General features: G+C 37.9%; 1 protein-coding gene across 4 annotated transcripts in view; it reads right to left on the bottom strand.

Annotated features, from left to right (window-relative positions):
• LOC128693582 (unconventional myosin-XVIIIa) overlaps positions 1–17,179 on the bottom strand; it is a 269,739-nt gene that overhangs the window by 237,082 nt on the left and 15,478 nt on the right. For all 4 annotated transcript variants that reach the window (XM_053783376.2, XM_053783375.2, XM_053783377.2 and 1 more), the window contains exon 2: positions 1,530–2,662. In XM_053783376.2, the coding sequence (XP_053639351.2) occupies positions 1,530–2,636 (1,107 nt within the window). In that variant the 5' untranslated portion in view covers positions 2,637–2,662. The remainder of the gene's footprint in view (positions 1–1,529; positions 2,663–17,179) is intronic.

Raw genomic sequence — 17,179 nt, 5'->3', positions numbered from 1 at the left:
TCTGAAAATCCCAGTGTGTTCAAGAAAAACAGTGTCGCCAAGAGTAATTTGTGTGATGTGGAAGGCTAACAGTAAGGCATGGGTCACAAGGGATATTTTCCTAGACTGGTTTAATGAAGTGTTTGGCCCCAGTGTGAAGAAATACCTCCTGGAAAATAAACTGTCACTCAAGTGCCTCCTGGTAATGGACAATGCTCCTGCTCATCCTCCAGACTTGGAAGAGCAAATAGTGGAGGAGTTTAGTTTCATCACGGTGAAGTTCTTGCCCCCTAATACAACTCCTCTCCTCCAGCCCATGGACCAGCAGGTCATTTCAAACTTCAAAAAACTCTACACAAAAGCAGTGCTTCAAAAGTGCTTTGAAGTGACCTCAGACACAGAATTGACCCTAAGAGAGTTCTGGAAAGATCACTTTAATATCCTCCATTGCATAAACCTTATAGGTAAGTCTTGGGAGGGAGTGACTTCCAGGAATTTGAACTCTGCTTGGAGAAAATTGTGGCCAGAATGTGTAGAAGAGAGGGATTTTGAAGGGTTTGGGGCTGACCCTAAGGAGCCTATGCCAGTTGTGGAATCTATTGTGGCATTGGGGATGTCCCTGGGGTTGGAGATGAGTGGTGAGGATGTCGAAGAATTGGTGGAGGACCACAGGGAAGAGCTAACCACTGAAGAGCTGCAAGAGCTTCCTCTGCAACAGCAACAGATCACAGCTCAGGAAGAGGAGGAGGAGGAGGAAGAGAGATGGAGGAAGGTGCCTTCTTCAAAGATTAAGGAGATTTGTGCAAAGTGGACTGAAGTGCAAACATTTATGGATGAACTTCACCCTAACAAAGCTGTTGCAGGCTGTATTGGCAACATGTACAATGACAGTGTTGTGTCCCACTTCAGACAAATCTTAAAGAAATGCCAGAAACAGAGCTCTCTGGACAGATATTTTGTGCGACAGGATTCCAGTGACTCTCAAGTTGTTCCCAGAGCCAGTGCCTTTAAAAAACAAAGAAGGGAAGTAACCCCAGATAAGGACTTTATACCTGAAGTCCTAATGGAAGGAGATTCTCCTTCCAAACAATAGTGTACACCTTCCTCCTATCCCCTCCTCCCGTCTTCCATCCACCCAGAAGTCTTCAGTAAAGGTAAGTGTAATGTTATTATTATTTTTTATATGCATGTGCTTGATTTCTCATTGTTTTCAGTATGTAAATCTTCATTTAATTTGAAAACAAAAAATATTTTATTTTAATATTTTTGGGTGTCTGGAATGGATTAATTTTATTTCCATTATTTCTTATGGGGAAAATAGTTTCGCCATTCGGCAATTTCGACTTTCGGCAGGCTCTCTGGAACGGATTAATCACGAAACTCAGGGGTCCACTGTATATGAATTATTTTAAAGTCTCTTAATTCCAATAAAAACAAAATTATCAATGAATTTACAAATCATAACCCCCCATAAAAAAATACAAATACATATTATTACTAACTGTAATAGGCTAAAGACAAGATAAATGAGAAGTAATAGAAGTACTTACCACTAAGGTGACACAGTTGGGTGATGCCTTGATAAGCTCAATAATTTCATCCCTTATTTTATTTTCTACACTAATACCATTCACTTGCAAGAGCCGATCACCAGGAAGCAGCCCAGTTACATTGGCGCGGCCTACAGCTCCTGGCTCAGCAAACACAATAGTACGCCGTGTTTCTGTGTTATCAGGGCTACGTTCGACAACCTGTGCTCTTCTCAGAGAAAATCCGAAGTCCCCAGCTGGTGATCGATCGATAGTAAGGGTGCGTGGTGCTGGTGGCTGAGCAGGTACTAAGGCAGGAAGTCTCAAGTCAGCAGCAAATGTTTTGGTATGATGATGGCCAACACTCTCACCCACAGGTATAGGACTAGTGGGAGTGGCTGGAGGGCTTTTAGGATGCTCAAACGCATCTACAGGACTACGCTCCACCACCACTTTTGGATGAGGTTGTCGCAAAGGACTCATTAGCTGCTGAGGGGGACTGCGAGGACTTATAGGACCAGACCCATTGGACACTCGTCTTGCACTAGTTAAGGATGTAACAGACGATCTCTGTGCTTCTACCATCTCTCGTTCTTGACGGAGATTTTCATACATAATAAGTTCATTTTGCATTGTATTTTCTAAGAGGTTACCTTCATCATCTATGTCTCCTTTAACACCATGGTATTCTGTATTCTCTAAATCCATTTTCCCTTTCAAGATTCCACGTTTTGGAGGTCTAGGTGGCAGTCCAATGCCTGAACGAAGTGAAATTCCATCACTACTAGAATCACTGTGGAGGCTTGAAGCTGATGCCATAGCTTCATATCGCTCTCGAAGCTCTTTAAAAGTACCAGCAGAAGTTAGATCTACTTCTGACTGATCATTACCTAGCCCTGATCTGAACTGTTCCATGTAATCAGCAGTAATGCCGCTAGGTAGTTTGTCATCTTTCTTTTTACGTCCCTTGCCTATGAGGCTGCGTCTCGCTTCGTCCAACCTCTTGAGTTCATCTAGAGTAAGTGTGGCCCGATCTTTGGAACGTTTTGATTCTTTCCTGTCTTTTTTATCTTTTTTCTTCTTCTTCTCATCCTCCTTGTCCTTATCTTTTTTCATAAACCCAAACATCTTGTCAAGTCACTATGCACAAATTTCTGAAAGCAAGAAAAAGAAATTTTTTAATGCCATTTTCTTTATATTAGATAATTTATCTAAATTAAAAAATATATACAAGAATAGTACAGATTATGCACAGATATAGATCCCCAATTGGGTAAGTTTACCAGAAAAATGACTTACATACACAGATTGCAAAGTAAACTGTTTTGTAAGAAGTATTTTTAAATATTAGTTACACAGTCATTATATAGTGTACCATGGTCAACAATTCGCAAACAGGCAAAATTATTTAAAAACACTGTCTCTACATCCACAGCAGGACTTGAACCTGCAAACTCTGTATCAGAGTCCACAGTACTTTACCATGGAGTCAGGTTCCGTGGTAAAGTACTGTAGACTCTGATACAGAATTTGCAGGTTCGAGTCCTGCTGTGGACGTAGAGACAGTGTTTATAGTGTACCATGTATCTTGGCACTGTCTTAATTTTCTATGTTAGACTAGGTTGATCTACAGCTCTTGAGCCTTCTGAGGGTGTTAATATACTGGCAAAGAGTGAGCTCAAGTTCTAAGGCCTCTTGAAGGTGTTGGTTTCCAGCTCCTAAGCATCTTGGAAGAGTTGAACTATACCTACTAGGTCTCTTAGGGGAAATTTAGCTGCAGCTTCTCTGACTCTTAAAGGTTTTGAAGTATAACTATTACACTTTTTGCATGCAATGAGGTACAGAAAGCTGGGGCTATGGGACATGGAGGATATCTTGCTCAGATTGTGCAGCAACCAAAACACATGTTACATTCATCTTAACACTAAATGGTACTGAGGAAATGAAAGCTATCCACTTGAAGATACTGTATATAGAGCTAAGCTAATGCTGCATTGTTTTCAGAATTTAGTCTAGAGGTTGTAGTACATGTTACCTCTTTTTGCAGCCCATTCTGCTGACCTACCACAGTGATATGGTCTGGTGCAGTGAATAAGTTCACAGGTTTTTCAGGAAATTGTTGATCTGGCAAGTTGAGTGCACTAGCTTTGAGGAGATGAAGCCAGGGGTGAATGAACTTTTAACCCTTTGACTGTTTCGGCGGTATGTACACGTCTTACGAGCCAGTGTTTCGGACGTATATGTACTCAATAATTCTAGCGGCTTCAAATCAAGCAGGAGAAAGCTGGTAGGCTCACATGTGACAGAATGGGTCTGTGTGGTCAGTGTGCATTGTATAAAAAAATCCTGCAGCACGCAGTGCATAATGAGAAAAAAAAACTCCGACTGTGTTTTTGGATTAAAACGCCGACTTTGAGGTGTATTTTCGTATAGTATTTATGGTTGTATTCTCGTTTTCTTGGTCTCAATTGATAGAATGGAAAACATATTACTGATGTGGAGATGATTTTGATTAGTTTCACGATGAAAACGACCTTGAAATTGAGCTCAAAGTAGCAGAAATGTTCGATTTTTACCAATGTTCAAGAGTAAGAATTACACCACACGTCCAATACAGGTCAACTGGGGAGTCTAATATTCTTTCACTAGTGAACTGATATTATTTATACCATTTTTACAATAATGCGGTAGTCTGCATAACAGTAAATCTTCTATTTTTTGTGTGAATAAAAAATCAAAACATAAAGCAAGAGTAATATAAGAGGGGCCTGGAGACGTGAGTTATGAACAGAGGAGATGTTATTTTAGTGCCAAGAATGTCTGCACTGTTTATTCTGGACCCTATTTTGAAACTGGCATCTTTTTTAATTTGCGAGAACTTGGCCAATTGCCAATTTCTGACCACTTAACTGGGTATTTGAAATTGGTAAATGAGCGGTTTCTTGTACTCAATTGATAGAAAAAATGGAGTTCTAAAGAAATAGCTATGAGTTTGGTCGACTGGAACAATGGAATTGGCCAAAAATAGGGCTCAAAGTCGGCGAAATCGCCGATGCATATATATCACCGAGATCGCTAATTTCGTGGGAGCGTAATTCCATAAGTTTTCAATCCAATTTAGTACTTTTGGTGTCATTACCATCGGGAAAAGAGTCTCTATCATTTCATAAGAAATTTTTTTTTTTTTCCAAAAATTTTGCGACGTAGAATGACGGTTTCAGAAATGGGCTTGCGACAGTCAAAGGGTTAAACGATGGTGATGATAAACAAACACTTGAGAAATTGTTGGAGGACCTGAATTGTCAGATAGAAGGGAGGGAGAAAACAGAAGAGGATGAAGAAGGTGAACTGGAAGTAAAACAGTTGACAATCTAGGACCTACATGTACCAGTAAACTTACAGAAATTTTCACTGATTAAGACCCTCACTAATGCATTGTGAAGTAGGCTATGAAACAGGCAATGAAGCCTTATTAGATGTGTAAAGTAAGACTGGGAAAAACAGAGCAGAAAAGCAGAAAAGAATTCCTAGGACTCCAGCATGTTAGAACTTTGCATCAACCTCAGCCTATTACACACAGCCATCCACCTTGTTGCATGACCCACAACCATCCACCTTGTTGGATGACCCACAGCCATCTGCCTTACTGCATGACCCACAATCATCTACCTTGTTACATGACCCACAGTCATCCACCTCATCACACAACCCACAGTCATCCACCTCATCACACAACCCACAGTCATCCACCTTATCACACAACCTATAGCCATCCACCTTGTCACACAATCCACAGCCATCCACCTCAACACAACCCACAGCCATCCAACCTCATCACAACCCACAGCCATCCACCTTGGTGGTGGTGTTAGGTCAAAAAGCAATATCATACACAATCTATTTTGTCAAAATCTACAATATTTTTGACAAAATAAACATAAAATTTGTCTTTCTTATTTTTGGAGGCATCATGAACCTAACCCTATTATTTCCATGTATTTTTCGTATCACACAGTGTAAAATTACATAAAGTGCCAATTTCAGGAATGCAATTGCTGCATTAACCCATAAACGGTCCAAACATATATATACGTTTTTTCAACATTTGAAAGTATGTAAAAAAAGTAGATCTTCTTTTTGTTTTTTTACATTTGAAAATTTGTAAAAAAACTTTGATCTACTTTTCTTTTTTTTTGTTATATTTGAAAATATGTAAAAAAAACGTAGATCTACTTTTGTAGCACTACACATGTGAAAGTAGATCTGCTTGGACCGTTTACGGGTTAAGTGAGGCCTGCCTGTATCTTCCTGGATGACAACCAATACATTCTCTTGATATTAACAAGACCTTCTATGTGATGTTTGAGAAATGAGATAAAAATATACAATTAGTTATAATGAGTGAATCATTTATCATCATAAGACAAAATGAGGAAAAAAATCTTAGTTCTATTCCCTGACAGCAATTTAAATCCAATAGTCACATTCAACAGACATCCAAGGTCTCCAAAACAGTATGCATCCTTTCTAAGATACTTTACCATGTGTGTCCTATACAACAATACCTATTCTATACTACTTTCTAATTTATCTTTACTTCACCTGTGGTATTTGTGCCTGGAGATCTACTACAGCAAATCACCTATGACCAACAGCAACTCAACTAAAAGCTGCAGTATGAATGATGACTCAAGGACGTGCCAGACAACACACTTCCCCCACTCTTCAAAAATTTAAACTTACTCAACATACAAAACCTTCACTTTTTCTACTGTGAATACTATACATACAGGACAATCAATACAAATATAAATTGAGCTCTAAAACTCTTTTAGGGGAGGAGAGGTGCATATATATATATATAAATCAATGTTCAATTCGAACCAACTAATATACAGTGGAATTCTGGTTATTGCATGCTCCAGTTATTGGATGTTTCAGTTTTAGGAGTTTTTTGTGCAAAATTTTGTTCCTGATATCAGACCTTCCTCCGTAATCAGACGTATTATACATGTCTGGCCGCCCACGGGACACCGCCACTACACCTCTCAGCCTGCGTCTGTCACTGGTTGAGTGAGCATTACTTTGTGCATTCCAAAATATTTCAGAACAATCTCTTGTTTTTGGTGCTTGTTTTTTAACGGTGACTGCAAAATAAGCCAGAATGGGCCCAAAGAAAGTTTCTAGTGCCAGCCCTTTGATAAAGAAGGCAAAAAACATGATAGAGATAAAAAGATCATAGAAAAATATGAAAATGGCATACGTTTAGCTGATTTTGCCAGAATGTATGGGAAGTCGAAATCAACAAACTTCTCCATCCTGGCAAAGAAAGTAGAAATCAAGGAGGCTAAAGCTGCAAAAGGGGGTGAATGTGCTAATGAAACAGAGATCACAAACAGTGGAAGATATGGAGCTGTTATTGGTGTGGATCAACGAAAAACAATTAGCGGGAGATAGTGTTGTGGAGTCGATCTTTGTGAATAGGCAAGGCAGTTACATGCGGATCTCGTAAAGAAAATGCCTGAAACGAGTGCTGCTGCTAGTGATTTTCAGGCCAGCAGAGGCTGGTTCAACAGATTCAAGAAGCGTAGTGCCATACACAGTGTTGTAAGGCGTGGTGAGGCTGCAAGTTCAGACAAACATGCAGCTGAAAAATTCGTGCATGAATTCAAGGGGGTACGTAGAGGCTGAAGAATTCCTCCCCTAACAAGTGTTTAATTGTGACGAAACAGGCCTCTTTTGGAAGAAAATACCAAAGAGGGCCTACATCATGCAGGAGGAAAAGGTACTGCCAGGACACAAGCCTATGAAACACAGGCTAACTCTCTTGTTCTGTGCTAATACTAGTAGGGATTTCAAAGTGAAGTCTTTACTCTGAAAATCCCAGAATGTTCAAGAAAAACAATGTCTTCAAGAGTAAATTGTGTGTGATGTGGAAAGCTAATAATAAGGAATGGGTCACGAGGCAAATTTCAAAGAGTGGGTCCATGATGTGTTTGGCCCAAGTGTGAAAAAATACCTCCTGGAAAAGAAATGGCCACTCAAGTGCCTCCTGGTACTGGACAATGCTCCTGCTCATCCTCCAGACTTGGAAGACCAATTGTTTAGGGGCTTCAGTTTTATAACAGTGAAGTTCTTGCCTCCTAACACCACTCCTCTCATTCAGCCCATAGACCAGCAGGTCATTTCTAACTTCAAAAAACTCTACACCAAAGCAATGTTTCAAAGGTGCTTTGAAGTGACCTCTGACACTGAATTGACCCTAAGAGAGTTCTGGAGGGATCACTTCAATATCCTCCATTGCATAAGCCATATAGGTAAGGCTTGGCAGGAAGTGACTTCCAGGACTTTGAACTCTGCTTGGTGAAAATTTTGGCCCAACTGTGTCCAAGAGAAGGATTTTGAAGGGTTTGAGGCTGACCCTGTCAACCCCATGCCTGTTGTGGAATCTATTGTGTCACTGGGGAAGTCCATGGGGTTGGATGTGAGTTGCGAGGATGTGGAAGAGTTGGTGGAGGACCACAGGGAAGAGCTAACCACTGAAGAGCTGCAAGACTTTCAACTCGAACAGCAACAGACTGCAGCTTTGGAAATTGCTTCAGAAGAGGAGGAAGAGAGAGGGGAGAAGGTGCCTGCTTTAGTGATTAAATACATGTGTGCAAAGTGGAATGAGTTGCGAAGTTTTGTAGAGAAATACCACTCTGACCAAGCTGAAACAAGCCACATGTTCAGTGACAGAACCTTGTCCCACTTCAAACAAATCTTAGACGCCAAAAACAGACCTCTCTGGACAGATATTTTGTGTGACAGGGGTCCAGTGACTCTCAAGCTGGTCCTAGTGCCATTAAAAGACAAAGAAGGGAAGTAACCCAGAGAGAGACTTGTTACCTGAAGTCATTATGGAGGGGGATTCCCCTTCCAAACAATAACCCCTACTCCCTCTCTTCCTCCTATGAGTCTTCAACAAAGGTATGTAATGTTTATATTTATTTATATTTATCATTGTTTTGTGTACGTAAAAAATGAAATTTTTGTGAATACTTTTGGGTGTCTGGAACAGATTAATTGTATTTACATTATTTCTTATGGGAAAAATTGATTCAGTTATCGGACGTTTCGGTTTTAGAACCACCTTCTGGAACGGATTAAGTTTGAAAACCGGAGTTCCACTGTATATATCCAGTATTAATACACAAATAACCCGCACATAAAAGACAGAAGCTTACGACGACGTTTCGGTCCGACTTGGACCATTGACAAAGTCACTGGTCAATGGTCCAAGTCGGACCGAAACGTCGTCGTAAGCTTCTGTCTTTTATGTGCGGGTTATTTGTGTATCGTTCCAGTCACGGTATTGTGCCTTTTTGTTATTTATCCAGTATCAATTATAGTCTGTAATGTATTATGTTTGGTCTACCCGAAATGCCTTGGCATGATAGTGGCTTTCTTTGCACTTACGAGTCAAAATTGTAATTAACCATTTTAAACTATGCATGGAAATAGACTCCTTTTAACATGTCAGTCACACATTGTAAACTTTGCAAAGAAATAAAAATTTGAATTTGAAAATTATTTTATATTTTTTTGCATTAACACATCGGTTGTTCCCACCAAGGTAGGGTGACCAAAAAAAAGAAGAAACGCTTTCATCATCACTCACTCCACTGTCTTGCCAGAGAAGTGCCGATCCTACAGTTCAAAAACTGCAACATAACTCCACACATCAGCCAACTGTTTCAAAGCTATTATTAAAAAACACCTCTTTACCTTAATGTAATTCAAACACATCTTGAATCCTACTGTACTACTTATATTTTTCTAGTCCCATATATATATATATTGTACCATATGTTACAATCCCTCTATTCTGACATAACTATTGTAAATTCTCATTGTCACTGTATTCTCATCCCCTCACTTTAACCCTTTCACTGTCGCGACCCACGAAAGTAAAAATCCTGTCAACATCACATTTTTAAAAATATTTATTTTATAAAAGAGGAGAAAATTTTTTCTAAAGGTAATGACACCAAAAATGCAAAATTTCATGGAAAACTTATAAAATTATGCAAGAGCGAAGTTGAAGGTCGGGAAACACTATGCAAATGCAATTTCATCCAATCTGAGGCCAATTCCATTATTCAAACCAACAGAATTTCTAGCTGCTTCACTAGTATGCCTTCCAGTTTATTGACTTAGTACAAGAAACTGCCATTCAAGTATTAGAACTACCCTATACAGTGCCCAGAATTAGAATTAGGTCAAATTATACAAAGGTCAACAAATTCCAATTTAAAAACAGTCCAAAATAAAGTAACTTTTCCTCTGTTCATTAATCATGCTCCAAGACTGCTTCTACATAACATTTGCCCTCCATTTAGAATCCGTCATCACACAAGTAATTGAAGTTTTACCTTATTACTTTGCTAGTAAAATATAAGCAAGAATAGCTGGTCATGGTTTATACTGTCCAAATAATTAAAGCAGATCCAGTAAAAACCTATAAAAACTGGGGTAGTAGGGGTAGATCCTACCCTTCCTAGGGAATAGCTGCCAAAAATTTAATATTTTCAGCTAAATCATCTTTATTTTACAAGTCTTTTGGCCTGTCAACTGATACCAAGAAATAATCAATAAAACCAAGCAAACCACACTAGAAAACACTTCAATAAAGTCAGGGGTTAGATGTTCCCATCATGCATTACAGGCAAGAATTTTTTTTATACTGTGCTAAAATTTACTGCTCACAGCATATTTGAGTGCTAAGACTAAGATGTAAATCCACGAATGCAACAATGTCCTCAATGACAGATCACAGTAAAGTGATGCCCATAGGATTAACATTGCTCTTTAGGTGTCCCGTAGCTCGATCGCTAGCTCACTCAACTCACACACTGAGGTCAGGGGATCAGTCCTCAGTACAGCTGGAAAACATTAGGATGTCTTTCCATAAGACACCTGCCATTCCTGTTCACCTATCAGTAAAATAGGTACCTGGGTGTTAGTTGGCCAGTGTGGGTTGCATCCTGGGACAAAACTGACCTAATTTGCCCGAAATGCTCTGCATAACAAGCGGCTTTCTATATAATAGTATGTCATTGATGTCAGCTAGGCTTGTATACTGTGTACATGTACTTGTAGAAATAAAGATATTATTATTATTATTATTATTATTATTATTATTATTATTATTATTATTATTATTATAAAGAATGGGCTATACCTAATTCCCAGGGCAACAGTAAAGCAGACCTCACCAACCTTCACAAGACTGAGTGTATCTAGACAGAATTACTATTTTTTATATGCTTAACAACTTTCTATTAAAAAACTTCGAAAACACTCGCTCAGAACAAACAAATTATCCTCTCCAGATTAAGGAAACTTTCCCCCTCTCAACTACTGATAGTGTATTGTGAATAAGAGTAACAATTTCTTCTCTACAGTAGGAATTAATCTTGAAGAGAACATCCCAGAATCCCATAGCATCAGTAGCTCTCTTAACGATAATTATCAAAACTCTTTCTATTTGGCTCCTACATCAACCTCTGAAACAACATCAATTATTAAATAACAAAAACTGAGCTAATAGCATTGAAGAAATACCTATTACAGGTCGGCCATCACTAATCCGGCAATCAGTTATCCAGTCCATCAGTAAACTGGCACTAATTTTGGCTAGCATAATTTCAAATTTCATCATTATTCAGATTCATATCATATTCATCATTACACTGACTTAGAAACTGTGCAGATGGTTGTAAATCCACAGCAGTAAGCCAGTGATAGGTTAATTAAGTGTACTCTAACCTAACCACTCTGAAATCCAGCAAACTCACTAGTCCGGCACATTACAAGTCCCAATGATGCCGGATTAGTGATGGCCAACCTGTACTATCTACAAGAAAACAATACAGGGATTATATCCATCTACTTCAATATTCAACAAATTGAAAAACAAACCTTTCCTGTAAAAAAAAAAAAAAAGCCAGGATAACACACATCAACAATGGTGGTAAACAAATTGATGCTAACAAATACAGACCAATATCTAATCTTCCAATACTATCAAAAATATAGTAATAGAAAAATTTATTCACTCATAATTATCCAATCATGTTCTTACCACTTGGCAATTTGGTTTCAAATCTTAAAAACAACACTAATGAAGCTGTTATAAAAATGACTGACAGTTAACCCTTTGAGGGTCGACAGGCCCTCTCCGAAACTCGTTCTCAGGGTCGGCCAAATTAAAAAAAAAAAAAAAAAATTCTCTTATGAAAAGATAGAGAATCTTTTCCCGATCATAAGGACACCAAAAGTTTGAAATTTGATGGAAAACTTACGGAATTATGCTCTCGCGAAGTTAGAGGTCTCAGGGATATTTACGCATCGGCGATTTTGCCCACTTTGAGCCCCATTTTCGGCCAATTCCACTGTACTAGTCGACAAAAAATATGAATATTTCGCTAGAACTCCATTTTTTCTATCGAGTGGGTGCAAGAAACCATCCATTTATGAAATTCAACTATCTAGTACAGTGGTCAGAATTTAGCAATTTTGCCAATTTCATACAAATCTCAAAAGATGCCAATTTCCAAATAGGGTCCAGAATAAACAAGAAAGACATTCCTGGCACTAAAATGACATTTCCTCTGGTCATTAGTCACGTCTCAAGGCCCCTCTTATATTCTTTTGCTTTCCACTTTGAATTTTTATTCTCACAAAAAATATAAGATTTACTGTTATGCAGACTACTGCATTAGTGTAAAAAATGGTATAAATATTATTGGCACACTTGTGAAAGAATATTAGACTCACCAGTTGACGTGTATTGGACCATTGGCACGATTTGTTTACTTTTGAAATTTGGTAAAAATCGAACATTTCTGCTACTTTGAGCTCAATTTCAAGGTATCTTTCATTGTAAAACCAGTCAAAATCATCTCAATTTCTGTAATATGTCTTCCATTCTATAAAATGAGACCAAGAAAACTAGAATACAACAATAAATACCATACGAAAATACAGTGCAAAGTCGCTGTTTTATTCCCAAAAAACGGTCAAAGTTTTTTTTTCTCATTATGCACTGTGTGCTGCAGGAATTTTTTTAGACTGTGCACACTGACCACATAGACCCATTCTTTCATATGAAGGCCTACCAGCTTTCTCCCACTAGATTTGAGGGCGCTAGAATTTAGGCGTACTAGTACGTCAAAAACCCTGGGTCGTAAGCCATACTAGTACGTCCGAAACCCTCAAAGGGTTAATGAAGCACTAGAAATAAATATCCTATTGGATTTTTTAGTGATATGCCCAAGAGTTTTAAAATACAGTTGACCACAATATTCTGCTTCATAAGCTTAATCACTAAGAACTCAGAGGACACACACAAAACTACTTCAAATCCTACCTAATGAACAGACAACAGAGTACACTCAATTACCTAAAATCTTATTTTAGTGGTACGCACCAGTATGTATACACAAATGACGTGACCTCCACTACTCAGCCTGTAGTTGGGAGTGCCACAGGGAAGTGTCCTAGGTCCTCTACTCTTTCTTATTTACATCAATGACCTCCCAAATGCACTGTGACTCCTTAAACCAGTTTTATTTGCAGATGACACCACTTACGTCTTCTCCCACTCAAACCCGATTATACTTAGTGTCATGTAAACAGCGAGCTACATAAAATATCAAACTGGATGACGACCAATAAACTTACTCTCAATATAGACAAAAACCTACTTCATGCTTTTTGGAAACAGAGCATTAAATATCCAGTTAAGCACACCAATAAATGGCTTACCCATTACAAGGCACACTGAGGGGAAATTTCTAGGTCTCCACCTTACTGTAATCTTAAATTTCAGACCCACATCCAGCATATAACTAAGAAAGTTTCCAAAACAGTAGGTATCCTTTCCAAGATATAATACTATGTACCCGAAACAGTGTTCCTTACTTCATATCACTCTCTAATATACCCTTACCTCACCTATGGTATCTGTGCCTGGGGATCTACCACAGCCAATCACCTTAACCTTCAATAGCCCAACAAAAAGCAGCGGTGCATATGATCACAAACTCCTGCGCCAGACAACATACCCCACCACTTTTGAAAAGCTTGAACTTACTTAATATACAAAATATATACTTATTATTGTGCCTGCTATATATACAGGTCATTAAACTCCAATATCAACCCTCCACTCAAACTTCTCCTAGACAGCTTCAATAGAACACAGGCATAACACAAGGCACAAAACACTTTTTGACATCCCTCGTGTCCGTCTCACACTATGCAAAAATGTAATGCACATAAAGGTCCCGAAGATCTGGAACTCTTTGTCTGGAACAGCAAGAGGTCCTCTGATCACAAATCAATTGAGAACTATACTAAAAAAATCACTTCATCTCTCAATAACAACCATACTCACACTATGCTAAACTCTAACCAAATTTAAAGCAATTCTCCCAAATATTTTATTATCCCTTAACTATTAAGCCATTATTACAAACTTAAAAATGTATGTCTGTATCATAAATTGTACTACCTCATATTAATAATCAAGTAAAATACTATTGAATATTTGTAATCTACCACTCTTCACCTGTCTAGACTTAAGTAGTCTTTATGTATTAAGTAATTAAGATGATGATAGAGATTTTATTTCTTTGTAAAGGTTACAATGTGTAATTAAAATTTTGGTTTGCTAAGTACAAATTAGCCACCATCATGCTGGGGCATTTTGGGCAGACTAATTAGGTTAAGTCTGACCAAAATGCCTCAGCATGATAGTCTTTGTACCAATCAAATTTTGAAATGTAAATACACATTGTAACCTTAGCAATGAAATAAAATTTTGATTTTAATATTTCAAGGTGGCCCGGTGGCCTGGTGGCTAAAGCTCCCGCTTCACACACGGAGGGCCCGGGTTCGATTCCCGGCAGGTGGAAACATTTCGACACGTTTCCTTACACCTGTTGTCCTGTTCACCTAGCAGCAAATAGGTACCTGGGTGTTAGTCGACTGGTGTGGGTCGCGTCCTGGGGGACAAGATTAAGGACCCCAATGGAAATAAGTTAGACAGTCCTCGATGACGCACTGACTTTCTTGGGTTATCCTGGGTGGCTAACCCTCCGGGTTAAAAATCCGAACAAAATCTTATCTTATCTTATCTTATCTTAAGAATATAGTCATTTAACCACCCAGCCAATCAAATAGGTGTTTTCCCATGGAAGCATCCTGAGCCCTCTTCTCTTCCTCCTTTATATTGATACCTCAAGAAATAAAATACCATTCAATGCAACTTTATTTCTTTTCTGCAGTATACAATTAATAAATTATTGTTAAGTACATAAGAAAGCCACTAGCATGTGATGTATTTTGGGCAGACTAATCCTAATACATGTACTTACAGACTACTGAAAAGCTAGACATAGGTTACTAAGTATTTTTTTTAATGTACAAAAGTGAGGTAGCTAAGTAAACAATAGTACAATTTTAAGTATACATTAATCCAAAAAACAAGGAAGCTAAATGAAAATAGTATAATTTCAAGTATGCATTAACACTTTAAACTGATTCAGTGATCTTAAGTTAATTGGGATTTCATAAGCAGTTTCAGACTGGCTCTATGTCTTCAGGCTATGGAATGATTATAAAAGATAGTGAAGAAACAGGTAGTTAATTAGGTTTCAACAGAATTATAATACAGCTCAGCATCTCATGACTCTTTGAACATAAGAATGGATTAACACTGAAGCAGGTGCATTGGGCCATACTAGGCAGGTCCTTCTCAATCCCGAACTCATTTAACAAAAAATTTGCCCAACCCACAAGCTTTGACAACCTTACCAATTACGTACTGGTTAAGTCCCATTCAAATCCAACCCCTCTCACTCATATATTTATCTAACCTAAATTTGAAGCTACCAAAGGTTTTAGCTTCAATACCCTACTAGGCAGACTTCCACTCATTGATTACCCTATTTCCAAACCAATACTTTTCTATATCCTTTCTAAATCTAAACTTATCCAGTTTGTTGATGATACAACCTTTATCTCATGCTCTAACTTCCTCTGACTTTAAACAACCATACTCAATAAAAAACTAAACTAAAAAAAGATATACACCTGCAGGATTATAAACTCACTCTTAGTACAAGAGGGTTCTGCTTTACAGTGCTTCGTTTTATGGCGTTTCACTAATGTAGCGGTTTTCAATTATACCCATTCTTCACTTATCCAAAGTTCCTACAATATATTCACTACTCACTATAAGCTAAGGATGCAAATATTTTAAGGTATGTAATTTGTGCAATGTATGTGCATTTTTTAGGACTAGCTCTATTGCTCACTTAATATATGATAGTGCAAACATGTTATCAGGCATTTTTATGCCTCTGAAAGTGAAAAAACGCTATGTAACTTTACAACAATTTTCACTTTACAACAATAGCCTGGAGTGTAACTTGCCATATAAGTGGGGCCCACCTGGTGGCTAATGCTCTCACTTCACACAGCAAGGGTCTGGGTTCAATTCCGAGTGAGGATAGAAACAGTGGGCGTGTTTCTTTACACCAGTTGTTTATGTTCACCCATCAGTAAAATGGGTACCTGGGTGTTAGTCGACTGGTGTGGGTCGCATCCTGGGACAAAACTGACCTAATTTGCCTGAAATGCTCTGCATAACAAGCAGCTTTCTATATAGTAGTATGTCACTGATGCCATCTAGGCCTGTATACCTTGTACATGCACTTGTAGTAAATAAAGATAATTAATATTATTACTGTGTTAACTTTTGAGAATAAACCATGTCCACAATTACACATAATTATTAATGAATCTAAAGTAGAAAAAATAAGGATTTGGGTAAATTTCTAAGTCTGTTCATAGATAATAAATTAAAATTTACTTTTTATAATCAGCTTATTTAAAAAAAAAAGTTTATCAAAAAGAGTAGGCATACTCTCCCCCCCCCTAAAAAAAAAAAAAAAAATTATGGCTCTAATCTACTAATAACACTACTCTCATTTATCCATACTTCACCTATGAAATTTGTGCTTGGGCTTCTACCTCAGATACCCACCTCAAACCAATTGTGACATTGCAAAAGTAAGCTATTGGAACCATCATAAACTCAAATTTTAGGCAACTTGCTTTCTTTATCTAAACTCTAAACTTACAATTTATAAATGCCCAAAATGTACATGCATGCTAGTGGCTTTCTTTTGTAATTAACAATATTTTATTACATGTAAACTACACTTTTATAATGCACAAATAAAATTTGTTTGTTTACACATACAGCTAGCCTTCCACTTTCACGAGCTTCGAATATTTGCGAATGTCCAGCCGCCCAATCATATACAATATTTAACGATGTTTTCATGTGTTTCATGATCGTTCATGGTTCTATAGGTTAAGGAAGCAGCATTGTTAGGCTAAGTAAATGCTATTAATCTATTTCCCTACAACATATTTGCACATCAAAACATTTGCGAATGCTACAGTACAGTACGTATTATTATATTTCCCTACATCGTACAGTGGACCCCCGGTTAACGAACTTTTTTCATTCCAGTAGTATGTTCAGGTGCCAGTACTGACCGAATTTTTTCCCATAAGGAATATTGTGAAGTAGATTAGTCCATTTCAGACCC

The sequence above is a fragment of the Cherax quadricarinatus genome, chromosome 57, assembly GCF_038502225.1.
Source record: "Cherax quadricarinatus isolate ZL_2023a chromosome 57, ASM3850222v1, whole genome shotgun sequence".
Classification (NCBI taxonomy): Eukaryota; Metazoa; Arthropoda; class Malacostraca; order Decapoda; family Parastacidae; genus Cherax; species Cherax quadricarinatus.
This window is presented reverse-complemented; position numbering and strand designations above follow the sequence as displayed.